General features: G+C 37.7%; 2 protein-coding genes across 9 annotated transcripts in view; both read right to left on the bottom strand.

Moving 5' to 3' along the window:
* Positions 1 to 226: 226 nt before the first annotated feature.
* THAP1 (THAP domain containing 1) lies at positions 227 to 8,676 on the bottom strand. Of its 4 annotated transcripts, XM_054720003.1 has the most exons (6): positions 8,600 to 8,654; positions 7,644 to 7,789; positions 4,469 to 4,664; positions 3,591 to 3,906; positions 2,000 to 2,177; positions 227 to 1,160 (listed from the first exon to the last, which is right to left on the bottom strand). In XM_054720003.1, coding segments are annotated over exons 2-6 (795 nt in total). In that variant the 5' UTR covers positions 7,748 to 7,789; positions 8,600 to 8,654; the 3' UTR covers positions 227 to 1,159. The 4 variants fall into 4 exon arrangements, with proteins under 4 accessions (XP_054575978.1, XP_054575979.1, XP_054575980.1 ...); XM_054720004.1 differs by lacking the exon at positions 7,644 to 7,789 and having other exon boundaries at positions 8,600 to 8,676; XM_054720005.1 differs by lacking the exons at positions 227 to 1,160; positions 2,000 to 2,177 and having other exon boundaries at positions 2,198 to 3,906.
* A 48-nt stretch (positions 8,677 to 8,724) lies between these two features.
* RNF170 (ring finger protein 170) overlaps positions 8,725 to 27,903 on the bottom strand; it is a 33,920-nt gene continuing 14,741 nt past the window's right edge. For 3 of the 5 annotated variants that reach the window (XM_008143892.3, XM_054720007.1, XM_028148727.2), the window contains 4 exons: positions 27,775 to 27,883; positions 24,188 to 24,261; positions 20,036 to 20,146; positions 13,793 to 14,539 (listed from right to left, as the gene is read on the bottom strand). In XM_008143892.3, the coding sequence (XP_008142114.1) occupies positions 14,270 to 14,539; positions 20,036 to 20,146; positions 24,188 to 24,261; positions 27,775 to 27,883 (564 nt within the window). In that variant the 3' untranslated portion in view covers positions 13,793 to 14,269. Of the gene's footprint in view, positions 8,818 to 10,647; positions 10,759 to 13,792; positions 14,540 to 17,311; positions 17,602 to 20,035; positions 20,147 to 24,187; positions 24,262 to 27,774; positions 27,884 to 27,903 lie in introns of those variants that run through there. The other 2 variants (XM_054720008.1, XM_054720009.1) reach the window with 2 other exon arrangements.

Here is a 27,903-nt window from a genome sequence, read left to right as displayed (position 1 = left end):
TGTTCACTTTTTCTCCTTTAAATGCTACTCAAGGCTGGCTATCTTTTTAAAATTCTGGAACACAAATTAAGTTTTCTTTTACAGATCATGAGGACTTTTAAAATATATTACTTTATGTCACTTACTCGTGGTTTTATAAAAGCCACAAGTGTAGGGTATTGTGTATGTGTGTACAATTTTTTTGATAACTCAAGTGATCGGAGAATATTAATTTAACCTAAAAAAGTCCATTCAAGTGAAACTTTTATTTGCCTTCACCATTATTATTATACTGCTAATAAAGGGATTACACAAATTATAAAGGAAAATAATTTCATGTACTTGGATTTCCAAGTAAAAAGTTGTGCTAGTAATTTTAGACACCACTGTTTTTTACTTCAATGGCAGAAATATTTTTAGCACACATAACAGGTACAACAATTAGTAAACATTTAAATTATTTTACAAATTTTCAAAACTTCTGTAATTTAGAATTTGACAGTTCAAACTATGCAGCAGTTCAAAGTGAAATTTATATTTGTATTATAAACAAGTATAAATAGTGGCAACTAATTCTAACCTAATCCCAAAATCCAATTTAAAGAATCTAAGCAGAATTGATTAAATGTAAACGGTAAAGAAAGAACAGATGACCACTGTCAGCAATATTTTACAAGGAAATTTCTTCAGGGTTTAGAGGTTGGACTAGTGTTCAATGATTTCTAAGTCCCTTCTAATTCTAAAATTCTATAGTTTTCCTAGCAGTTCTATTAAGAAACAATTATTTCTTCTCACCATTAATTATAGCTAGATTATGTCACACACAAGTGGATATTTTAGTGCGTTGCTGTATGTTAAAATAAATGTTACCTTTCAGAATATGCTGCAGTTCACAAGTCCTCTCCCACTTTGTTTCAGATTGAGATCTTGTCCCTGTTTTAGAATGAGTTTCACTATGTTTGAACAGGACCTATTTTAGCCTAAATGTTATCCTTTTCTTGGCAATGTTATAAATAATAGACAAAATGAATTTTTGAAACATTCAACAAATGTTACATCTCAAATTCAGAAATAAGCACCTGTACCTCAAAATCCCTATGTTAAACTATGACATATTATTTATATGCAAACAGTTGGTATACATGTTTCTTGTTCAGTTCTCTCCAAGCATGGATTTATGTCTGTCATGAAAAGAAAATAGCTTCAGGTTAAATCATAATGCTAAGATGCTTAGTAATTATTATCATCACTTTTACAATTCAATGTTGGATTCTTGATTCTGGACACACACACATGCCCGCATGTACACACACATATGCCCACGTGTACACACGCACACACACACACACAGATTTTCTTTTATGTAAACAACAATTTATATAAAAACAAAATATTTATCCACATATCCTCCAAGAATTGCTAGAGATGAAATGGAGACTTTACAACTGGAAAATGTTGTGATTCATTAGAATTAGTTCTAAATATTATCAGACTAAATAGCTTCAAGTAATCTTCGAATCAAAATGTTCTGTTTTTTAAATACTGGTTCATCAAAAATCAAATCTCCATGAATCAAAGTACTATCCATTGGCAGCCTTGCAGTGAATTACACTAAAAAATAGGTCTACAAAAACACTTTGAACATAATCTTTAATACTGCCTTAAAACGTCTCTTACTCTTCAACTATCTCAGTGTACTTTGAAATTTAAAATAATTATAGTTGAAACTGTTACTTTAAATCTAAGTAGGTACATGCTATGGCAGTATTTCTTTACTCAGAACACACTTCATTTCAAATATATGCAAAATTTACCACAGTCAGAATACAATTCACAGTTTGAACAGAAACCTCAGTGTTTAAATCTCAACATTCAGGAAAATAAACACTAAATATTAAGTTGCTTTTGAATGCAAATCATTTAAGTGAGATATAATTTCTAATTTGTGGTAAAAGTGAAGAAATCATTTTTTATGTGAAGCCTTGACCAAAATCAATTAGTCAAGTTCAAGATTACCTACCATATTATGGCCCGGCCAGTGTGGTACAGTGGTTGAGCATTGACCCATGAACCCAGGTCATGGTTCGATTCCCCGTCAGGGCACATGCCAGGGTTGTGAGCTTGAAGCGTGCAGGAGGCAGCCAACTGATTCTCTCTCATCGATGTTTCTATCTCTCTATCCCTCTCTCTTCCTCTCTCTGAAATCAATAAAAACATATTTTAAAAAAATTACATTATGGTACAAATCAAACTCTACTGACATGGATCAGAACCATTTTTATTACTTCATTGATAACAAGGCTTCCTGTTTGTTAAAGAGTGTTTCTTTCACTGGAGATACACTTTTAATATTATAATGCTAGACAATGGGGCAAAAAAGAGGGGCCCACCTTGAAAAATACCCACTCTTCATTTTCTGATTTTAAGATATCCTATCTTTTTTTAATGCATTGACAAATGATTAAGATAAATGAAACTTCTATCTTTACAAATAAGAATGTGTGAATAAGATTATATACAGTCAAACCTCGTTTCTCGACCATCTCCCATCTCGGAACAATTTGGTTCTGGACCAAGTCATTCACAGAAAACCAAAACTTCAGTTTTTGACCAACAACTCTTTCATGCTGAGGTATCAGCATAACAAAAAGCTTCTCAAAGGCAACAAGCAAAGGAGAGAATGCTTTTGTTGCAGGCAGTTAGCACAATTTTAATACATAAAGATGCCATTAAGAGTGCTAATGTAGCCAGGAGTGTGAAAGTGCTCACAAAACAGCAATCACAGGCAATTGAATAGGTAGAAAAACTGTTGTTGATTGGATAAAGGAAAAGAAGTTAGCTGGTGATAGCATTCTGGAGGCAGTGATGTATGAAAATTCCTTTAAGGCTAATAGGGATGGTTCCATAAATTTAAGAAGAGACGTGTTTATTTATAAATTAAGCAGTACATTAGCCATGTACTGTATATAAGAAAGGTTGAAACAGGGAATCATTTGGGGGTCTGGGATGAATTAATTCAATTTACATTAATTCTAATGGGAAAAAATGATTCTGTTTTCAAACAAATCACTTCTCGAACAGCCTTCTGGAAAGAATTAAATTCGAGAAACGAGGTTCCACTATATTCTGAGAAGTTATGTCCCATGATCTAACCCATACTTCCGATTTAAAATGTAACTAAGTTCTCTCAATAATTTAAAATTTTCAACTTAAAACATCCTTACTGTACTGTTCTCATTCTCTTTCCTTTTTATTTTTACATTATTTCTATAAATGCTCAAATTAAAAAACAAAAACCCTCAGTCTTGAAACCAACTTATATTGGAGCTCTGAGGTTAGTTTATAACTTTCAAAATATTTGTTAAAACGTATAAACCCCAAAATTACAAACCAAAGAATTAACAACTTTATAGTATATATCTAATTTATTTAAAAAAATATTCTGAATTGTTTTTATACAAGTAATCAAGTGCTATTTTTTCAAATGAAACTCCTTTATAGGCTAGAAGAGGGTATGTGGTATTGCCCCATTAAAAACCAATACAAATTTCCTTTTTCCTATACCGGTACTTCAACTATTTCAAAGTAATTTTCTGGGAGAAACACAAAACCTCTCTCTGGTACGTCTTTCTCCTTCTGGAAGTGCATGGCCTCCTTTAATTTTTCAAGCTGTCGTTCTTGTCTTCTGCATCGTTGCTGTGCAGTCTTGAGCTTCTTTCTGAGTTTTTCGACTTGCAGTTCTAGCTCTTGAATCCTTTTTCTCTGGTGCATTGTATCCTCCACAGTATAGTTGTGATCACAGAAAACTGAGAGATTATCAGGGGTCTGAAGAGGAGGCATTAGTAATCCAATGGCAGCATCAACCTGGGAAATGGGAGGTTTTAAAGGAGGTGGGGAAGGCTGTTCTTGTGGCTCCAGATCTTCCTTCTAAAACAATAATGCAAAGTATGTTTGAATTTAATAACTAGAAACAACAGTTTACAAGAATTTATCTGTGGAATTTAAGAATATTAAACTTTTTTTTAAATGAAGTCCGGTAAAAAAAATAATTCCAAAATGAGGAAATACTTTGTTTTAATTATATTTTTCTACCTGAAGTAGAAATGAGATGCAAGAATGAGACAGAATGACTAATCAAATGTAATGAATTACTGAGTATTTAAAACTGAGGGGGAAAATACTTTGAAATTGAACTGTCATTGATTTTAAAAAAAACTGATCAGTATACAAAGTAGGGGTACAGAGTAATCTTAAAATAAATTACAAAGCTTGATTGAGTTTCTTAGTGTGAGGATATTTAACTTTGATAAACTATATTTTGTATTTTTTAAAAGTATATTACTGTTAACAGTGGTTATTTATAATGAATAGGTTCCAGGTAACATTTATTTTCTTAAGACTACTCTGAATTTTCCACAATAAATACATTAATTTTTAAAATGGGGGGGGGGGGGACAGGGGAGAGCCAGTATTTTAAAACACACATTACCTTGTCACGTGGTTCAGTACAAAGAAATATTGTAGGTACAGCATTCTCTTTCAGTAACTTGTTGTTGCACTCCCTCTTAAAGCAATCTGGAGTAAAGTGTTCCGAACAAATACTGCTATACTTGGTGGGTTTAAAGTTTTTTCTTCTGATAGCTGCCTCCCATTCTTTACAAAGATTGGGTCGAGTAAGAGGAAACCTAAGAAAATGATATAATTCAGTTCTCTGACTTTATTTTTATTTTTTTAAAAGGCACATCCAAACTTTCTGCTTAGGAAAGAAACATCTTACATTGCTAACACACTAAGGAGTATTTCATTAAAACACTAGTTCTGCTTTTTTTGGTTATTAGTTGTGCCTTTATTCACCTCAGTTCATTAAAAATGTACTTGTTTTAAATATCCGATAAAGTGACCACTCACTAATGTGGGATATAAGTCACCCCTCCCAACATGGTATTTTTTTAAAAAGCAGTATTTCTTATAGAAATCTTACTGATCACAAAATAGTTCTAAGAATGTCAGATATTAGTAATAAGACAGGCCAATTAAAAATTTACAGAATGTAAAAATATATGGATTAAAAGTCAGACTTGCCTAGCTGGCTTGGCTCAGTGGACAGAGCATCGGCCTGCAGACTGAAGGGTCAAGGGCACATGCCCGGGGTTGTAGGCTTGGTCCCCAGTAGGGGGCGTGCAGGAGCCAGACGTTCAATGATTCTCTCTCATCATTGATGTTTCTCTCTCTCTCCCCCTCTCCTTCCTCTCTGAAATCAATAAAAATATATTATTTAAAAAAAAAAGTTAGGGCCCTAGCTGGTTTGGCTCAGTGGATAGAGCATCAGCCTGCGGATTGAAGGTCCCGGGTTCGATTCCAGTCAGGGCCACATGCCCGGGTTGCAGGCTCGATCCCCAGTAGGGGGTGTGCAGGAGGTAGCCAATCAATGATTCTCTCTAATGACTGATGTTTCTATCTCTCTCTTCCCTCTCCTTTCATCTCTGAAATCAATAAAAACATATTTTTTAAAAAAGTTAGCCATGTTGATGGATGTATGCCGTGGGAAGGGTAGCTGAAGAAAGGTTTGGGGTGGAGGGCCCAAATGTGTAGTATCTGTCCCCCCTCCATTACAGTAAATAACCTTCCCTAACAGATACAGGTATTCCATACACATCTAAATACACAAGGGTAAATCATGTAGCTCTCTAATCTCTCATTTATTATTGTTTGACTTTTTATATTGAAGACACTGCCAATTTCAAGTAAAATACATACTATAGGATGAATTTGTATTATTTTTTTACCAATGATTTTCTGTTCACTGTAAAGCAAAATTGCATGTTTATATCTACAGACTGAGAAAAAAATTCTAGTTCTTAGAAAAAGTCTGACAAATATGAATGAATCAAATTATATTAAATCACTATAATAAAGAAATAAGATTATTTTGATTTACCTCTTAACCTACTGAAATATGTCAATTAGGCCCAGATAAAGGGACGTAGTAAGAGTTTAAATTTATTGTGATTTTATTTTTCCAGTTTCTCTTCCATGTAAGGTATGCTAGAGCCTCACTCTGCTATTGTCATGAAGTGTCAGGAGCCAAGAGTTGGTCAAAGGATTAACTCTGACCTTACTTCAGCAAGTTACTGAAACAGAAACTCACAGAAACTAGGCCCACCTCCTCTTGCCTGAGGACAAAGCATTCTTTCCATAGTTGCCCTTCAACCACCATATTCTTTATCTATAGTCAGCACCCTTTACGACCTTAGTCAATTATCTAAGTCCACATGACCCTTTCAGCCCCCATCTCTCCTAGGCATCTCCCCTTCTAGAAACCACATATAAGGAACGCTGTAAAAATAAAATTTCGAGGCTTGATCAGAAACCCCTTTGTCTTGCCTCCATTCTTCTGCGTCCCTTGTCTGTCTCTCATTCTCTTAGGTGCGCCGCCTCGGTACCCCCATTAGAAGACCCCGCTGGCCGGGGCAATGAAGATCTAACGGACCCTTACGACAGTCCCTTTGTCCAACACAGCTCTTCCCACCGCCACCACGTGGAAACAGGAAAGCAGCATTCCCAGAGGACCCCTGCTAGAACTGGCTTCTAGAAGCACAAACACGGTAGCAATCATGGGTAAACGTCAACACCAAGGATTACAAGTGCTCAGGTTGTTTGTGAGGTTCGGTCAAGATCTTTCCCATCTGTCCCAAAAAACTGTTCTTTTAGAAAAAGATGAGATGTAGGTTACTCCTTTCGACTCAATGAACTGTTTAACAGCCAGCAGAAACTCAGTATCTCTGATGTGTGCATCATCCTTAACCAGCTCCCAGGGCCCATGAAGGGTTTTCCGTATTTTCAGGTTCCTTCTGCCATACCATCAGAATGGGGAAGTAGAGAGCTGAACAAATGTACTAATCACCATCTCCTGACCGATTCCTACACTGGAGAGGTTGTCAATTCATCAGCTTTTGGAAATCCCAGTAAGGGATAATTAGGATACACTGAACTGAATCCTAGAAGTGTTAGTGTTCTATTCCCTTCTCAGAAGAGGGAAACATCAACACTCAAGATCTTTCTAAGAATGGTCCCTCTCCTACCAGATAAAAAATATAAAAATGCATCCACATCTGCTGTTGAACATAAATGACCCCCACCAAAAAAAAAAAAAAAACCTGAAAGAATATTTAACATTTTGCTTGTGTAATCATATTTAGCTATGAAAAAAATCACATAACTTACCACCGTTTTTTTGTGGTTTTTTAAAAATATGTTTTATTGATTTTTTACAGAGAGGAATGGAGAGCTAGAAACATCAATCAGCTGCCTCTTGCACACCCCCTACTGGGGATGTGCCCGAAACCAAGGTACATGCCCTTGACCGGAATCGAACCTGGGATCCTTCAGTCCGCAGGCCGACGACGCTCTATCCACTGAGCCAAACCGGTTTCGGCTTACCACCGGTTTTAATTGCTTAGCTATCAACCTTTATAGTCAGGAATTTTTGCAAAAAAATGTTTTAATGTGAATGCAATAAAATTGGAAAATACGGTACTGAATCTGGCTCAAATAAAATGCCATCGTGTCACCCTCTGCAGATATTTCATTATCATTAAGTCATGTCCACTTTGCGGTTTTATTTTCAAGAGAACATTTTTCTTCCACGACTCTGACTGCAGCACCTTTTGGATACAACAGCCCTGAAAGGCGTGGGGCAGGTTCTTCTCCCCGGGCTTCCTCTGGGCGCCCGAAACAGCTCACATGGACCTTTTCCGTGGCGATGCATCACGGTCCGAAGGGTTACTGTCCGTGCTATCACTGCTGTGCACTGCAAACATAAACTACTCATCCTAGCAGTAAAACTTAGAGGCCCGCCGAGACCGGTTTGGCTCAGTGGATAGAGCATCGGCCCGAGGACTGAAGGGTCCCAGGTTCGATTCCGGTCAAGGGCATGTACCTTGGATGCGTGCACATCCCCAGTGGGAGATGTGCAGGAGGCAGCTGATCCATGTCTCTCATGGATGTTTCTAACACTCTATCCCTCTTCCTTCCTCTCTGTAAAAAATCAATAAAATATATTTAAAAAACAAACAAACAAAAAAACTTAGAGGCCCTTCGAGGTTGTTCCTAGAAATTGGAACATGACCATCCTCCCTGGAATCCTGGCCAAAAACCAATCCTTAATGATGCTGGCCTCCCATCCACACTAAAAGAGTGACTTTTTTTTAAAAGGTCCCTTTTTTAAAATTTACTTCCAGAGTAACTTATTACCACCCGGCTTCTCTGAGAGCTGGTGGTGAGACCCGGCACTTCCTCTCGGCCCCACGACCAGCGGGGCCCGAATACTCCGACTCCAGGCGGCGAGCGAGCCTCGCGCCAGGGGCCGGAATCGAAGCGCGAGAAACGGCCGCCGATAAGGGCGGCGGCGCGCGCCGAGAACGCGCAGCCCGCAACCCCGGGGGCGCGGGCACCGACGCCGGGCGGGCGGAGCACACCCCGGAGGAGCGCACGGCCGCGCCGCGCCCCGCCCCTGCCTACGCCCCTCGCGCTGGGTCTCGCGCGGACACGCGCCTGGCTCCGCCCCCGAGCCTAACCGGCCGCGCGCCCCCAGCCCGAGCTGCGGCGGAGGGGTACTTACTTGTGAAAAGAAACAGGCTTATCCTTGTGATACCGGTTCTTGCAGCCGTAGGCGGAACAGGACTGCACCATCCTTCTGGTCCTCGGTCGCTTCACTTCTGCCGCTCCAGCAGGCAGGTGAAGCTGTTACCGATGCCGCTGCTCTCGGCTTTTGACACTCTCGCTTCTTCTGTAGCTTCGGCCAACAGTTACCGCGACGACAGCCTCCGTCCGGGGTGCCTAATGTGCCCGTTTTGTTGTTTGCATTAGCAGAAGGACCACAACCATCCCCCGTCTCCCATCTCCAAGATGGCGGAGGCAGCTTCAACCTCAGCTCTCGCGAGGAGTTCGTCCTGCGCTCTCTGATTAGCTTTGAGGTCAGAAGTAACGCTCCCTGCGAAGCAGGCCATTGGTGGAGGCCCGGCGTGTGGTGCGTCGGGCTCAGCGTTGCGGAAGTGGGCGGGCCCTCGGCCTTCCGGAAGGGAGAAAGGAAGTGCTTGCGAGAGGCGGGGAGGGGAGCTGAGCCTAACTGTAGGGTCAGGCTCCGCCGCCCCTGCTTTTCTCGGGTTAATTTATCAGGGGAGGGTTAGCGTGGAGAACTGTACTGGGTCTGCTGGTTTAAAGGAGGACAGGTGTGAAGCTGAGGTCGTTGGGTTATGGCGCCGATTTCCTCGAAGGGGCGGCCACAGATCATGATTTGTAGAAACCCAAATTCCCATTAATAGTTGAATGTATCAACTGTGATACCGTCATACAATGGAATACCACATAGCAACCAAAATAAAGAAGCTGTGGCCCATACACTATGGAAGGTTCTTACAAAAGTCGGACAAAATATACTATGTGATTCTTTTTTTTTTTTTTTGTAGAGTAATAAAGTAGGCAAAACGGTAGTCAGAAGAGGTTACTTTTGCGGAGAGAGGCAATGAAGGGGGGCTTATGAGATGAAGGTAATGTGCCTACTGACTGAAGTGATGGTTAAACTGTGCTCACTTCATGGTAATCAGTGACCTTGATTGATTCATAAAACGTCTGATGTTCTACTTTAATAAAATAGTTTTTAAGCAAACAAGAGCCATATAAGATATGCAAAACTGCCATTTTTTAAGAGAATATGTTTATATGCTCATTTGGCCCCTTCAATAAATATTAAAAAAGTGAATATATGTCTTATACGACCATTCAAGGGAAAGATAATAGGGATAAACTGAAGAAGGGTAGTTAGAAGTTTGATGTTTTTCAAAGCTTAATTCATTTATTATAACTAGAGGCCTGGTGCACAAATTCGTGCATGGGTGGGGTCCCTCTGGGTGGCCTGCAGGGATCAGGCAGAACCCCACAGTCCAAGGCCACCTGCAGCTCCTACCTGCCGCTCCCGCTCATCCCGGCCCCACTGTGCTTGGGCGTCCTGATCAATCAATCAATTGGGAGAGGCTAGCGCTGCTGCAGCAGCACTTGTCAGCCATGAGCCCTGCATCTGACGCCCTCCCAAGGGGAGTGGCCTGCGAGATCGGGCTGAAACTGGCTCTCCCGACATCCCCTGAGGGGGTCCCGGATTGCAAGAGGGTGCAGGCCAGTCTGAGGGACCCCACTGTTGCACCATCGGGCCAGGGAAGGACTGCTAGAGGGCTCCAGGGCATGTCAGGCTCATCTCACTCAGTCCTGACCGCAGCAGCAAGCTAACCTACCAGTCAGAGCGTCTGCTCCCTGGTGGTCAGTGCACGTCATAGCGAGCGGTTGAGCATCCTTAGCATATCATTAGCATATTACGCTTTGCTTGGTTGTTCAGTTGTTCTGCTGTTCAGTCTATTTGCATATTACCCTTTTATTATATAGGATACTTTTTAAGGAAAAAAATTTAAACATTGACATTTAAAGAGTAAGTTTCGTTGCAGTTATTCTAGGATAAACTTTTATCTTGTTTGATAAACTGAAGAAAAATGAGCCACTTGTTTTGACATAGGAGAGGGCTAAAGATGTTTTTAAACTCACTGATATCTAACAGTTTAGATTTTAATTTCTATCCAACTATGCTTTTTTCCTATAAACCATTTGTATTTTAGAAAATACCTTTGCATTCATCCTCTCTCTGGGCCTCTTATCTTCATCTATGGAGTAAGGCTGTAGGACTAAATGAAGAATTCTTAATTTGGAATCCACAATGTTCAGGTCTTGAATCCCCTGAAAAGGAATAAAAAGTATACATACATGTGTATACATGCATTTTTCTGGGGAGCTGCCCATAGCTTTCATCTGATTTTCACAGAAAATACAAACACTAGCCAATTTGTAAGGACCCTTACATCTCTAATATTCTAGGATTAGTGATTAATTTTCATGTATATATAAATTATAGGTTTTCCTTAAGACTAGAGGGGTGAATGTTTTGATCTGAGTAGTGTATCTTTAGATAGTTTTTTAAATTTTTGTGTTTTTAAACAAATTAAAATCTATTAGATACCAGTGAGTTTAAAACATCTTTAGCCCTTAGCCCTCTCCTACATCCCATATTACATTTCCCTTAAAAAGCCTACAGCTAAATACCACTAGTCCGATAAAGAATAAAGGAAAATATCCAAACATGCTCTGTGTTTTCTGACAGTGTTTACTCCTCTCATGTACCAATCTGGGATATGGGACCAGTCAGAGGGTATGGATGGATGAAGATGACAGTGACTGATAACATCTCAAATTTGCTTACAGTCAAGGACTCAATGTTTAAAACAAATATTGATGTCATGAAAATGGTCAGGTTCTGACAGAACAACAGAAGCTCAATGATTGTCTTTATCTCTGTGATTATCAGCAGCCCTTAAAGCCTACTAGCTTGGTCCTGGGAGACAAGTCGTAGGGCTTTCAAACCTTGAGTGCCCTTTCCTATTCTGACCCAGTCCCACGTTTATGGGTTGCTATTTAGCAAAACAGAAGAGCCTGGAGTACATTTAGGGTTTCATGGAGAAGGGAATGGAACGAGTGTTTTGCAAACATAAGGGCACAGACTCAGAAAAGATCATTTCAGTTATCAAATATACACTCAAAAGAAAGGGGTGGGGAATCAGGATACAAGCCTAATCTCTAATTTCAATTGCACCCTTCTTGTCCAGAATTAATATAGATTACCCAGATTAAGCAATTTTCCTCAAAAAACAAAAACACTTCTACTTTTTAAATTTAAAAACATCTAAGGAAAATTAATTAGAAATGTGATGAGGTATTGGATGTCCACGAACGAAAAAGCAAGTCATTGCGAACATTATATTGAATGCTATTTCAGGAGTTCTGAATTTTAAAGCAAACTATCAAACAGGAAAATACCAGCTACTTTAAAATTTTAGATGTATTGTTTTTATTCAAAAGAATAAGTGTTTGACAAATTCTGAAATCACCGAGTTTGAACCAAACCGTCAATCCTCTGTAACAACTCTGTGAGGTAGGTATCTGCACAGCCACAGGGACCAACACAGTCCTTTCTCCCCCTGTTGCTTTCACACGCTGGGAGCTGGGAGCTGGGAGCTGGAACCACTGTGCTCGTGGGCAGCGAAGACGGTTGTTTCCTCAGTCTTGTTTCCATAGACCTACCCAAGTTACCTGCTCCTGGGGTAGGGCCATATTTTTGTGAAAGTTACAATATTGTTTACAAAAATTCAAATTGTTGCTTTGATTTATATGATCTCACTCTGAATTATAGAAGAAGTATTACTATGTTTAAAACACTGATTGACTCTACTTGCTTTAAATATTTTTCTCAGATAGCACCTACATTTATTATCAGTGATCAATACAGATGACATAATAAGCAGTCTGAAGTTCTAAGCCAGGCATCCTCAAACTACGGCCCGCGGGCCACATGCGGGTGTTTTTGCCGTTTTGTTTTTTTACTTCAAAATAAGATATGTGCAGTGTGCATAGGAATTTGTTCATAGTTTTTTTTTGAACTACAGTCCGGCCCTCCAATGGTCTGAGGGACAGTGAACTGGCCCCCTGTTTAAAAAGTTTGAGGACCCCTGTTCTAAGCTATCCTACTCCAGTGTGTTCCAAATGACTCCCGATGACCCCAGTTTCTCTCCAGCTTCACCCCTTGGTAATAACCTTCACATTTATCTGAACCCATGCAGGAGTCCTATGAGTCTAATACCAGTTCAGTCACTTACTTGTGCATGGCTTCAGACGAAAAACCTGTCATCTGTAATAGGGATTTCACCTATAAAAAGGAAGTCAAGGCCCTGCCTTATTCACATGCTGTCTTAAGGATAAAATGAAAAATATATGAGAAATTGCTTAAATTATAATGTGCTATATTTAAGCATTATTATTATTTTTCCCTCTGACAAGCAATAGTTTTGTCCTAGGCCCAAATTAGAAAACACTATTATTGATATTTTATTCAGAATCTTATTAGTTAATGGCTAATTAGATTAATTTGGGAGACTGTGACAGAATTTTTTGGCCTATCTATACATGGTGAGGCTCATTAATACCTGAATGTTACAGTATGACTATCGGTGACTGCAGGTGATAGAGCTAACACCCCTGGGCATCAACACCACTCTGCTGTCCAGTTTGCTAATGAGCAGTGCCTGCCGAGGGAGCTAAGATTTCATAATACTTGCGGTTTTGGTTCTCCTCAAACAGAAAACTGCAGAAGAGAGCGTTTGATACTTATGCTGTAGCCATTAAATAAACCAAGATAACTTTCCTATTGAACCACCTCTGACATTTGCTCATTCTTCCTAAGACTCAATGAATCTGGGCTATCTGCTGCCATCTAGGGTCAGTATTGCAAGTTTTCTGTCAAGAGAAAATCAAATTTGTCCATTCTGTTTACTGTAGCCCCCAGTAATTTGTCAGATTTAAGGTCTACCCTCCTAAGGTCTTTAATGCTCAAGCCATGAAGAACCACTTTCCTCAAAAATGCATCAAACTACTATGTGTTTACAGTACCACCCAGGTTCCTGAAAAAAAAAAAAATTCCCTTTATAAGTTCCTTTGATACACTGTTCCTATAAAAAGATCCAAACTCTTGTGTAAATGCCATAACTGAGAACTAAGTGTGCTGACTAGAGATAAATGTCTTATATCTTGTTAATTCTTCTAGTATTCTGGAAACCAGAATGTGAAACCTGATTATAAAGTTCAAGTTTTCGTTCACTTTCAGCTGATAACAAAGACTTAGAATGGAAAAGCAGAACTCCAAATTCATAAAACTTAGTACTAAAAGAAACACTGACTTTTGCCCAATATTGTGCAATATTTTATTATAATAAAAATATTTAGATGCATCTCATTGCAATATATTATCATATAGGTATTCACTGAGAAGGAAAAATTGGATAAAGTATACATTTAACAATATCTTACTATACATCCAATTAATCTGAGTAATTTTGGAGGAAAGAAAAAGATATAAAAAAAGCATCCCTTTTTATATAATTCCATGTTTTTTTCCAGAGACGTAATAGACAACACAATCAAGATACAGCTGTAAATTATTATAATTCTAACCGTAATATTAGAACCTGCAACATGTAAAAATTCCAGTCAGATATTGCTAGGCATTTGCCAAATGATAATCAAATGTCTGTCATACAGTGGTTTTAAGTCTGTAAGATGCTATTCAAATGCTTTATACTGCCGTGGGTCAGTCCTTTTGTTTGATTTTAGGCATTAGCTCATATTTTAGAAAACTCTTTTTTCACCTGTTTAGTCTCTGTGTTATCACTTCTCGATACATAATAGAGATGTAGATAAGCAACAAAAAGATGACAAAGAAATCATCTAAAAAGCCTAAAATTCCAAACAAGGCTTCCGGTACAAAATCTAGAGGTGATATAAGATAGAAAAAAGCTCCCATTAAACAAAGTATTATCCTGATACGGAACATCCAGAAAAGGCCCCCGACTGAAAACATTTCCCTGAATGCATGTCTCAGTAAAGTGGGTAGATCCATAATTCTTTCCATAATCTGGTAGGAGGAAGAACAAATATTATGATTTGGCATCTAATGTGTCAGGCTTACAAATAATATAATTTTCCTACAATGTGCAGACAAACTCAGTTAACATGAACTATTGAGTTTCACATACTGATTGAACATCATATCTTCTAGTTATCATTTTATTTAAAAATAGTTCTTTGATTGCTAGGTTCCTATAAAATAGGTCTTGCAGATAATTGAAAAGCAACTAAAATGTCAACAAACTTAAAATATAGGACATAATACGGTAAAACTCAAGTTATCTCTAATTTGAATTAGAAAACTAAATGAAGAACTGACTGTATCGGATTAGAGTCTGAGCCTTGAGGTCAAGTCTCAGCTTTAAAGTGAGACAGATCTGGGTTTGAATTCAAAGTCAATCAGTTATTAGCCAGATGACCTTGGGGAAACTTGTTTAACCTACTAGAGATAGGTCATCAACTAAGTGAGTATTTATGTACCAGGAGGACTTTCAAGAACTAAAAGAGATACTATATATAAATGACCTTCATAAATTGCCAAACAATATATATTACCCATTAAAGACACACAAAGTTAATGGCTTTGACAGTCTAAGAATAGCAATGAAAGTGATCCCTTCTTAGGATGTTTATTCTGCTTAGCTTGAGATTAAGTGAATCACTAATTGCTACAAAGATTTCTGGAATACCAAGCTCTACCTTTCTGAAAATGATTAAGTTTCTAAATATGTACAGAAACACACATCTGAAACTAGGTTTTTACATAAATGAGAAAAATTTTCACAGCTGAAATTTAACAAATGACATAAATTTTTAAGATGTGGAAAAACTGGAACCCTCATACACTGTTGGTGGGAATGTAGAGCCCCTTAGGAGACAGTTTGGCAGTTCCTTGAAATGTTAAACAGTTATAATATCCAGCAACTGCACAACGAGGCATATACTCATGAAAAATGAAAACACATCTACACAAAAACTGGTACACAAGTTAACATAACAGACAAAAAATGGCAACAATTCAAATGCCCATCAACTCATGAATGGATAAACAAAATGTGATATGTTATTCGGCCATAAAAGGCAATGAAGTACTAACATAGAGAATATAGTCAATAATATTCTAATAAGTATATGGTGGCAGATGAGTACTAGACCGACTGGGGTGATTCCTTTGTAAATTATATAAATGTATAATCACTATGTTGTATACATGAAATTAATATAATATTGTATATCAACTGTAATTGAAAAATAAAAACAAAAAAATACAACAAAAAGCAATGAAGTACTGAGATACGTTACAATATGGATGCACCTTGAAAACATGCCAAGTGAAATAAGCCAGAGACAAATGGCCATATATTGTATGATCTCATTCAAATAAAATGATGAGATACCCAAAATAGAGACAGAAAATAGATTAGTGGTTTCCAAGGACTGGGAGAGGGGAAGGGATGAGTATAATGGGAAAGGAATATTAAAGCTTTTCAGAGAATGAAATATTCTAAAATTATATCATAGTGGTAATTAGATTATATCTACCCTAAATATAGTGTAAATCATTGAATTATATACTTTAAAACAGGTTCACTTATGGCGTGTAAATTACATCTAAATAAAGCTATTAAAAGATAGTCCCAAATCTACAGGGTGGGGCAAAAGTAGGTTTACAGTTGTGAGTGCACAAAATATAATTCTTGTATTATTATTTATTAATGATTGTATTTTCCATACAAATCATTGTAAACCTACTTTTACCCCACCCTGTATTTGTATGACCTTTAGCAAGTCAGTTTATTCTCTGACTCCAAACTTCTCAGTTGTTTTGTATAGTTATTAGTTGACTATATGATCTACCAGTAAGGTCCTGTGTATTAATGACCTATCATGACTCTTCAACTTCTTTTATTATCTTATAATCCAGGGGTTGGTAGATGCAAGAGAAACTGACCATAGGAAGCAAATTACTTCCTTTCGTCATTCCACTGCCCACAGTTCAGCTGCTATTTTTAACAATTTGTGTAAATGTCATAAATCCAACTCTATTGTATATATTTTGTTTAACAAGTGTCAAATAAATTGAGAGGGAGATAGAGACAAAAATAGGAATAATTGAGTAAGTGATAAGAAAACAGTCTTATTTTATTCTATGTTAATCCTTATCCCAGAATATTTTTCCATTGATTTTTAGAGAGTGGGAAGGAGGTTGGGAGGGGGAGAGAGAAACATCACACATCTATTGGTTGCCTCCTGCAACACACCCCAGTGGGGTCAGGGATTGAACCTGCAACCCAGGTACGTGCCCCTGACTGGGAATTGAACCCATTACCTTTTGGTGTGCAGGCTGACACTCTAACCACTTAGCAACACTTGCCAAGGTAGAAAAAACAGTTTCAAAAAAACACCAGATAAAGAAAATCTTGTAAATCCTTTTGGAAAACTGGTCACAAAAGAACAAAAATGGTCTTTTTAGAATCACTTCCTATGTTAATTTTCTATTCTACTCTCTATGGAAGAAACCAATATTTAAAGTAAAACAGCTATTTAGTTTTTACAAGATCTATAGTAAATTACTTTAAATATTCTAACGAATACTTTTCTGTCTGTTGTCACAGCTATTTTTCACTGCTCATATGGCATTGTTTATACAAAATCTAATTAGACAAGAAATATAAAATGAGTTACTAAGAAATGTTTGTGTATTAATCACAATCTTACTCCAAATTTGAATGAGGTAATATCAAAGTAAGAGGTAAATGAGCCAAACCGGTTAGGGCTAAATGTCTTTATTATATTGTAATATCATCACATACCAAGCTTTCTTACTCATTAAATACATACCTGACACAAAAAAATAAGAACTGAGCAATGGCATGTTTCACACTTAAAAATATGAATGAGTATCTTAAAATGATTTTTTTAAAGTCCAGTGGTAGTTCTTGAATTTGAAACATTGATTTTTCCAAGAATCATCCTACAGGTGTCACTGGAGTATATGTTAAAAAAAAATGCTAGATGGAAAATAGCAGAAGAGGGCCAGCCGGCATGGCTCAGTGGTTGAGTGTCAACCTATGAACCAGAAAGTCAAGGTTAGATTTCCAGTCAGGGTACATGCCCAGATTGCGGGCTCGACCCCCACTGTGGGGCGTGCAGGAGGCAGGTGATCAATGATTCTCTCTCATCATTGATGTTTCTCTCTCTCTCTTCCTTCCTCTCTGAAATCAATAAAAATATATTTTAAAAATTAGTAGAAGAGGCTCCAAAGTAACTAAGGAGGACAAGAACGATTGGATTGTTTTTCTTGTTGCTTCAACATCTAAAAGATTTACCCATTATAATCCACAACAGATGAAACTATATACCTTTAAATAGACATGACGTTACAGAATAAGGAATATGAGCAAGGGAGCACAAGAGCACTAGTTGTTTATTACTAAAGCATTTTAATAGCTCATGTTCTTTTTTGTTTAATCCTCACCCAAGGATATGTTTTTATTGATTTTAGAGAAGAAGGGAGAGAGAGAGAGAGACAGAGGAACATCAATGTGAGAGAGAAACATCGATCAGCTGCCTCTTGTACGCGCCCCTGACCAGGGATTAAACCCGCAGCCTTTTGATATACAGGATGATGCTCCAACTAACTGAGCCACCCGGCCAGAGCAATAGCTTATATTCTTGGCTGGGAGTAGTAGTATCAATTCTTAATTTAAGGATAATTCATTAAATTTCTCAATAAACATTAAGGGCCTACTGTATCCCAGACACTGAATTTCACAGTGAGAATATAGTACTGAGTAAATAAACCCAGTCATTGCTCTCATGATGCTTTTAGTCTACAGAGAGAAAGACAATGAACAAGTCTTGAGTGCCCTTTGTGGCATGCTATGAAGGGAATGTACAGAGGGCAATAATAGAGACTACCTTTGTTGTCATGGAAAGCCTCGGCCTATTTAACAGCTACCTAAAGGATGAGAAGTCATCCATGAGAAGAGCAGAGGGACAATCATTCCAAACAGGAAATGGCACACGTAAAGGCTTTAATGTGGAGGGACTTGGAGCTATTCTGAGCTGAAAGGAGGCCAGTTAGCTGAAGTCTGGTGAGGGATGGGCAGAGTGACACAAGTGGTTAGGGAGGGAAGGAGGAACCAAGTCATGCAGAGCCTTGGAAGCACAGTAAGGAGGTGGAACATTATTACAAAAAACGGCAAGGTTTTAAAAAACATATTGGTTTTAGAAAGAGGAAGGGAGAAGGATAGAGAGAAACATCGATGAGAGAGAAGAACTGATTGGCTGCCTCCTACACACTGCCTACTGGAGATTGAGTCCAAAACCTGGGCATGTGCCCTGACCAGGACTCAAACCCGTGGCCTTTTGGTTGATGGGCCAATGCTCAACCACTGAGTCACACCAGCCAGGCAAAAAAATTGAAAATTTTAAAACACAAAAGCATCATGGCCTTACTTATGTTTTCAAAACATTACTTGGGCTGCTACGCAGAGAAACAAGTCAAAGTGAAGAGGCCACGGTAACTGTCCTAAGCAAGAGATGATGGTGACTTCGACTAATAAAATGGCCACAAACATGACATTTTTATAAAGTAAAAATGACAGGAGCCCCCCCAAAAGACAAGAAATGGTATGACTTATTTAGAGACCAGATGAGGGGATTGAGGGGAAGGGGAGCTGAGTAAGACTGAGAAGAGAGTTAACTGCGTTAGGGAGGGAATTAGTTCAATATTATACATGTTAAGTTTGAGAGGCCTATGGAACATCCAAGTGGAGATATAAGCTAAGCAGTTGATATACAAAGTCTAGAGCTCGGAGGAGAGGTCTGTGCTTTCCAGATATGTACTGAATTTGTACTTAGTATATTCTGGTTTTTGAAATACATATTCAGTCATACATGCACTTCTAGATTTCTGTTAGATTTTGAGAAAACTGGAATGAGACAATAAGACGTGACAATTTTTAATCTATCGAATGCCTTTCTTAAGGGGAGGGGTCAACTTTAGAATTAATGTTATTTAAAAGTAGAATGTTTTTGAATAGCTAAGATAACATACAGGGTTACTTAAAGGAACATTTCAAACAGGGGCTAGGGTAAATAACTTGAGTAAAACACAAGTGTAAAACTCTTTCCAGCAGTTCTCAGTTGTAATTTTCTCATAAAACAAACCCTATTTTAGAATCATATAGGAGTTGATAATTTTACATCTCCCTCCAATTTTTCCTATTGCTTTTTTGCAGGTATCTCTTTCATAAAAGACTTTTACAATGCCCCCCCCCCTTTTTTTTAAAGATAGAAACACTGTAGTTCCTGGGAAAGCTGTAACTCAGTGAATGACAACACTGATGAAAGCAAAAACTTTACCCAACACACGTAAACAATGAGGTTTTTCATAGTCAAAGAATATTTGTTGGTAAATCTCACTTTACAAAAGAGAAGTATCATTATACTTTCACTTTGTTCCCTCTAACTTTGTACCTGCTATAATGTTACTTACAGATCTGGGCTGCCCTGAGAATCTCCGGTTATAATCACTAATATCTTGAAGCAATGATACAACATCCTGAGACTGGTCATTTTCACCAAATACTGGTAGCAATAAAGTTACCTATAATATTACAGGAAAAAAAAGTTATACCTTTCTGCAGCATTAGTTTTGTGTTATTCAGTAAAATGAGAAAAACTTTTGAATTTATATTTCACTCATTTCCTTTAAAAAAGGCAACACAAGGGAGGAAAGTAAGATTACTGCCTACAATAAAATCCAGTGCAAAATGTAATTTGAACATTTATAAAATAAAATGGGCACCTTATCCAAATATTGGTTGTAATATTTTCCAGTCCAGACTAGGAAAAAAGTCAGTAGTTCTCTACAGTTGAAGATGTAAGAATGATGAGAAAACATTCAGGAGCAAAGTGACATAAAAAATATATATCACTTGGAGAGAGAAAAACAGGGGATTAAAATAATGATTCCTTATCCTCCCTGGTATTTGAAATATCTTTGAATATTACCAACCATAACAAAGGATTAACTTAGTGCAAGGATGTTCTCAAACACCTAGCCCTGCTGTAATAAAAACAGTTCCTTCTTGATACTGTTATATAACATAGTACATTTAACCCATTTTCCTTCATGGTAGAGGTGAGGATACACAAATATCCCAGGACACTTGGGTAATCTGAAGGTGATAGACTTGAAAACCCTGATAGAGATGGTTGCTATACAATGACAGAGTTAGGTTTGAATCATCTAGCTGTTGTTGGTTGTTTATTATTCTTCAAAGAGAGGAAGGGAGAGAAAGAAAAAAAAAAATCAACCAGTTGCCTCTCATATGTGCCCCAACCAGGGACCGAACTGCAACCTGGGTATGTGCCCCGACTGGGAATTGAACCCACAACCTTTCAGGGTACGGGATGATGCTCCAACTGAGCCACACTGGCCAGGGCTAGCTGTTGTTTCTGTCCTTCCTCTGTTCAGCTGTAATACAAGGGCTTCCCAGTATTCAGATACTCTCCAACAGCTAAACAAAGGAGTGACTAATAGCAGTCAGTAGTAGGAGGAGCACGTATGTTAGCTCTTCACTAATTTGTTAAATGCATTCTTTAAATAAATATTAATTGAGCACTTCATTGTGGGCATTGTGCTAAGTGCTTGATATACCAAAAAAAAAAAAAATGAAGACATGGCCTTGCCCATTGGTGATCACAATCCCCAAGATAGAAGGGGAGGCAGACCTGTTCAACAGCCTATTCTAAGGCACTGTGGTAGGTGTTATAATGGTGCTTAGGAAAGTAAGAACTTCTCCCTGCAGTGTCCAGAAATCCTGAAACTTAAGCTAGCCCAGTGGTCAGCAAACTCATTAGTCAACAGAGCCAAATATCAATAGTACAACGACTGAAATTTCTTTTGAGAGCCAAATTTTTTAAACTTAAACTTCTTCTACGCCATTTCTTCAAAATAGACTCGCCCAAGCCATTATATTTTGTGGAAGAGCCACACTCAAGGGGCCAAAGAGCCGCATGTGGCTCGCGAGCCGCAGTTTGCCGAACACGGAGCTAGCCCTTGAAACACAGGTAGGACCATGGGTGTGTTAGTGTATGTGTTCACGGAGGGAAGTGGTGAGGGTGTTCTAGCCAGAGGCATCAGCCTATGCATTATTAGTTCCAGTGGAACAGGAAGTGAAGCAAGTATCTGCCACCTGTCTTGCCTCCAGGATGAATTACTCTATAGTTAGAAAACCAAAAGCTATTATATTAAAACAATTTTATCTCCATCTTTCTAGCCTCTAGCCAATTTATGGGTGGGCCAAAGGATACCACCTGGTAATTTATATATACCCTGTGAAAAGCTGCGGGTGGTGGAACTAATTCTTTAACACGGGACCTAGGGCCTGGTCTCAGTGTGGCTGGCAGATAGTTAAAGATGATGAAAGGTGAGAGTGGCAAATAAGTTTCAGTGTTGACTGCTTTGTGTCACATATAAAATCATCCAGAGGGGCAGGATAAAAAAAACAACCAAAATATTTTCCACCTGATCATATGATAAAGAGTCAAATGTGAAAGAGACAGAATTTGGGAATGTAGAAGGAAGAAGGAAAGAAGAGTAAGCCCTGAACCTCCCCCTACACCGAAGATGAAGGCAGTGATGGAAGGAAGTAGACAGTTAGAACAAAGGCTGAAAGGTATATGGGAGTGGGCAAAAGGTTTACAGTTGTGAGTATGTGAGACAATGAGTTTATCCTTGTATTATTATTTTTTAATTAATGTATTATTTTCCATACAAACAATTGTAAATCTACTTTTGCCCACCCCTGTATATCCGTGTGTATGTTTGGGGGATAACATGTATACCATATGGTTTTACTTAAATTCCAAAAATCAGGCAAAACTAAATAATCTTAGAAATGTATGCTAAGATAATAAAACAAAGAAAATCAAGGAAATGCTTATCATAAAAGTGAAACAGAAGTTGCCTATAGGAGAGGAAGAAGGGGTGACGATTTGGGAGGTGTCCTGAGGAGCCTTCTGGGGCTGTTGGCCAATTCCTGTTTCTTCACCTGAGTGATGATGACTCAAAAGTTGCTTTGTGATAATACAATGAGCTGTACTTCTTTGTTTAGTGTGTTTTTTGTATGTCTGTTACATTTTACAAAGAATTTTTGATAAATCGTAACCTCTCATAACATTCTGTTTTATTTTTTGGTCTCTGTGGGTTTGTGTCTTTATATAATATCCTTTTACACCTGACTGGTGTGGCTCAGTGGTTTAGCGTGAACCTATGAACTAAGAGGTGCTGGTTCAATTCCCAGTCAGGGCACATACCTGGGTTGCAGGCGTGATCCCTGGTGGGGGCATGCAGGAGGCACCCGACTGATGTTTCTATCTCTCTCCCTCTCCTTTACACACTCTCTAAAACTAACTAACTAAATAAATAAATATTAAAAAATATATCCTTTACTGTTATTTTAGTGGGGTTATAAGAGGGAGCAAAAGTAAATATATGCACCTAATTTGACATCTTTACTTGGAAACTATCCTTTTTAGGACTTTATTTTACATACTAGAAGACTTCCTAGGGAGATGCTATCTTTTTACACATTCATAACTCATTATAAGAAAGGTGTATATTTTTATTTTAAGTGAAAAATAAAATAACTAAAAGGATATTATGAAAAACTATACACAACTGAGAGAATGTCCTATTTTGCTAAATATATACATATTTATGATTAGATAAGCTTTTTTTTTGCTTATCTTTTTTTAAAAAATTCTTTATTGTTTAAAGTGTTACATATAGTATTACATATGTCTCCTTTTCCCCCCATCCCATTGACCTCTCCCAGGCTACCCCAACCCCCCAGCACATGCCCTAATCCCCCTAGTGTGTGTCCATTGGTTATGCTTATATGAATGCATACAAGTTCTTTGGTTGATCTCTTACCCCGCCCCCCTCCCCTGCCTTCCCTATGAAGTTTGACAGTCTGTTTGATGCATCTCTGTCTCTGGACTATTTTGCTATATTTATTAATTAAAAAAACTAAGAACTTCAGTTTCCCAGAATTTTCACTATATTGCTTTTCCCAGTTTGTCAAAGAAACAGAAAATCTGGCAACCCCATCTGTGCTGATATTTCAGACTTCAATACATGTTTATGAAAACTTATTGCCTCCCTCCTGAATTAGCTTCTAGACTAACTATAACAGTCAAATCTGTTCTGGATAATTCAATGTGGTTATGTTTCTAAAAAAGACAGTTAAAAAATTATTCATTATTTAAAGCTATCTGGACCCTTACTGGAGAAGGACAGATTAAAAATAAGTTAAAAAGGAAATACCATTTTTTCCCATAAGAAATATGAGCGATATTTTCTTAAGCCTGATTAGCTATTTCAGCTATTACTTTGCTGGTATTACAACAAAGACTTTCTAGGCACTTACCATTTGTTTTTCCTACAACTGAAGAATTTCAAAGGGATTACCTTTTTTTGAGGTGTCTTAAAGACATAAAAATAATGGAATAACAGCATAGAAGCTTTGGATAAAGGAAATTCTAAAAATATCAAAATAATTCAGAATTCAGATACAGAAACTACAAAGATTTACAAAATGAACTAGCATTAATGATGCTTTCTGGATACAAACATTACCGTTTGCCTACAAATTGGACAGCTGATTGCCCCAAGCCAAGAACCGTATCTCCAGTATGCAATAATGCAGGTACCTAGTGGGGAAAAGAAATTAATAGTGATGTTTGGAATACCTAAAATATTTGAACAGTATCATCTTATTTTAAAATATTTTTTTTTACTTCATCCCACATCTCTTCAGGCAAATTCCAATCTAATAACAATTCCCAGCTATTAAAAAACATTTTTATTTAAACTACCAGTTAAGATGTAGATATTTTTAGACAAAAGCAAGCATGCATTAATTGCTTCAATGCTTTGAGACTTATTAGAAAATACTGCATTTCCTATGTAAAATAAATAAAACAGTAATTAAACATCATTGTATAAATTACACCAACAAATCAGCATAATTTTCTGTTCAAAATTTCATATATGTTACAAAAACACAATTCTTACTTTTTTATGAGTTTTGAAAGCCAAGTTACTTACGTATCAGTAACAGTAATTAAGTAGTGTGAAAAAGGAACAAAATTATACAGATTACATGCTCTCTGCCCTAATAAAGTTTATAATCCAGTTCAGTAAGTGAATCAACTTTCTTTCGTACTGGATGAGTTTGATTTTTCTGCTTAAAGGTGTTTGTGTGCAGCAAAACAGCTAAGCACAATCTGTGTTTTCCGATGGTCTTAAGCGACCCTGCTAGCGGTTCTCAACCTCTGGGTCGCAACACGCAGGTTGAGAACCGCTGCTGTAGAGCCTAAGACCATCGGAAAACACAGATATTTACATTATGATTCATTAACAGTAGCAAAATTACAGTTGTGAAGTAGCAACAAAAATAATTTTATGGTTGGGGGTCACCACAACATGAGGAACTGTATATTAAAGGGTCGCGGCATTAGAAAGGTTGAGAACCACTGTGCTAGAGAGTAACCTGCAAAGGAGAAAGATTTGAACTTTGTAGGATAGCAAAAATTTAGACAGGCAAAAATCAGAAGGGAGGACGCTCCAGGTTTTATGAATAGCAAGAGCAATCACCAGAAGAAGAAATGGATGGAAGAGGAGATGGCTGAGCAAACCACTGGGCTAAGCAAAAGCTGTACAAACTGGACATTCCAGTGACTGTGGGGAAAAACTGGTTTGACAATTTAAAGATGAATTTAAAAGCTAACCAATCTTTTATCTGATATTTCCCCCCTACTCTCAGAGTATTGTGTTAGATAATACTAAGTACTTTGAGCAATCTAACTTCATATCGAAACTATATTAAAGCAAAATTTATTATAAATCTGTTAGTATTATTATTACCATTTGTAATGATGCCTTAGATTTATCTACTCCTTCTAACTCAAAAAGTTCAATGTGTTTTGACACATGAGCTTATGTGTGTTTTTTTTTTCATTTTTTAAATTTATTTTAGAGAGAAAGGGAGAGAGAAACATCAATGTGAAAAAGAAACATCAATCGGCCACCTCCCGCATGTATCCCAACGGGGTGGGGGTGGGTGGAACCTGCCACCCTGGCATGTGCCCTGACCAAGAACCGAATCCTCCACCCTTCGGTGCACAGGACAATGCTCCAACCAGCTGAGCCACCCTGGCCCCGGCTGAACTTAATTAATCCCACATCTCTTTTCCACAAATTGGGGTGTAGGTGTCCTTGTTTTGCAAATTATATAACAGCCACTTGCCTGTACTGAGAAACTATGGTCCAGTAAATTAAACACTTCAGTTCATACACATCTGCTATGACATGCTTGATGTGTTTCCTTTTTCTCAACTTTCCCCTTCTTTAAGAAGAGAGATCCACCTAAATAGGATGTGGGAGAGATGACTCAATGACTTTAATCTGGGTCACGATCTCTCTAAATTTGTTTATTTGTAAAATGGGAATAAGACCTCATAAGACTGCTGGAGAATAAAATAAAATAATGATGGCTACAATGGCAAGTAAGGTAAGATCTGTTGCTGCATCATTTCTAACTCCCTGAAAGGGACAGACTAGTTCCATATATAGGAACTAAGCTAAAGTGCACTTGATGATATCAGTATACTTGAACTATACTATTCAAAGAAACACATGTCTGTTTATTGAGAAGTAGAATAACTAGTTTTTTTTTTAACCTTTGAACTTACAGACAGTAAATAAAAGTGTCTAACAAGTAGAGCAGGATATCAGAAGCAATCTACCCTATTACCTCAGACCCAAAGGTAAAACCAAGAACACAATACAGCCATCTTTCAACTGACTGGGTTATCCACTCAATGAATTACTTAAGCCTGGATTGGCAAACAGAGTTCACCTTGCCTGCCAAACCTCAGTGATTCCTAGCACTTGCCTGGAGTACTGTGTTAGAGGATGGCTGAGTTCATATCCAGACTCAGAAAAAGTGTCCAACTGATTAGGAATATCTACCAGAGATTTGAGAGTGGGGGGAAGTATCTGCTTTCTCTGATGGCCATTTAATTCTCCCTATCTGATCTTTCATTATTTTGCTCCTCATTAGCATTTCCAACAAATAATTATAATTTGTTAGCTGCTTAGGCAAAAACCTTAGAAAAGAAGTTGGAATTATTGGATGAGGCAATAATGGGGTTGGTTAATACTTACTAAATCAGCACAAGGTACAGAAAATCCTGCAGTGCCTGGTACGGATTTCAAATATGTATATCATCCCCAACAACATAACAGTAACACTATATACCTAAGAATTCTATATAATGAATCTTAAACAAAAGTAATTTATAGGGTCATTGTATGCTACATTTTAAATTAGACTTTATATGGAAATTGTGTGCATTTGGGGAGCAATTAGAATCCTATCTTGAATATAGCTGTTCAAACAAAGAAATACCACAATGAAAAATTGGATAAATCTTAAGTAGAGAGTAGTTGTTTAAGCCACCAATCAGAGTAGAATTGAGCTAGAGTTTAAAGTTAGACCTACATTTAAAACTACCTCTGTCCCTTAGCAGCTAGATTTACCCTTTGTAAAATTTCTTAACACCTCTGAGCCTTGGTCTTGTGGGGCTAGGTGAATTGAAATACGTTAACTATCATGTAATAACTGACTCTCCCCAATCTTATATGACCAAACAAGCAATGACTATATGACATCTCATTCTTCTCTATGAAATCTTTCTGGAGGGTAGAAGGCACCCCTTACTGATACTAAGTAAGTGTGACATCAACATTGCCTTTTTGTCCCACTACATGCTCTAGGTTTCTCATTCTCCATCACCAAACCTCTTGAGGTCAAGAAAGAGAGGCTAAGAACTGACTGTACTGACTCAGAGTAAAAAAGAGTTAGTAGGCAGGGTCCTTGAGAGAAGAACCTTCCTGCCTTGGGAAAGATGGATAATAAATGAAACCCTAAAAAGTGATGAACAATTAGTCAATCCATCCTGGTATTAATATACCTAAATTACTATTCAAAGAAACATATTTCTGTTTATTGAGAAGTTGAATAACTAGTTTTTTACATCTTTGAATGCAAAGACACTAAGTAAAAGTGGCTGATAAGTAGGGCAGGATATCTGGAGCAATCTACATATGAGTCTTGGTCCAAACAGTCACTATTACCAAGGACAGCACTGTTTGCTTACCACAAAAGAGATGTCCACAGTTTGTTTCCACAGGGAAGGAGGCTTGATGTAAACAGACTGGACAGTACATGTCAGTGTAAAACTGCTGTCGAGCAGCAGCAGGTGCATCCTGATGAGAAAATGTGTATA

Source organism: Eptesicus fuscus, chromosome 8, assembly GCF_027574615.1.
Source record: "Eptesicus fuscus isolate TK198812 chromosome 8, DD_ASM_mEF_20220401, whole genome shotgun sequence".
In the NCBI taxonomy this organism is placed as follows: Eukaryota; Metazoa; Chordata; class Mammalia; order Chiroptera; family Vespertilionidae; genus Eptesicus; species Eptesicus fuscus.
This window is presented reverse-complemented; position numbering and strand designations above follow the sequence as displayed.

Bases quoted from the DNA above. Each gene is read 5' to 3' on its own strand.
- THAP1 (XM_054720003.1), bottom strand. From the start codon at position 7,747: ATGCATCGCCACGGAAAAGGTCCATGTGAGCTGTTTCGGGCGCCCAGA. The intron at 3,907-4,468 runs GTAATGTGTGTT...TTATTGTTTTAG, and splicing joins GTACTGAACCACGTGACAAG to AAGGAAGATCTGGAGCCACA. The intron at 2,178-3,590 runs GTTTTGTGTTTC...TATTGATTTCAG, and splicing joins GAAAGACGTACCAGAGAGAG to AGAGAGGAAGAGAGAGGGAT.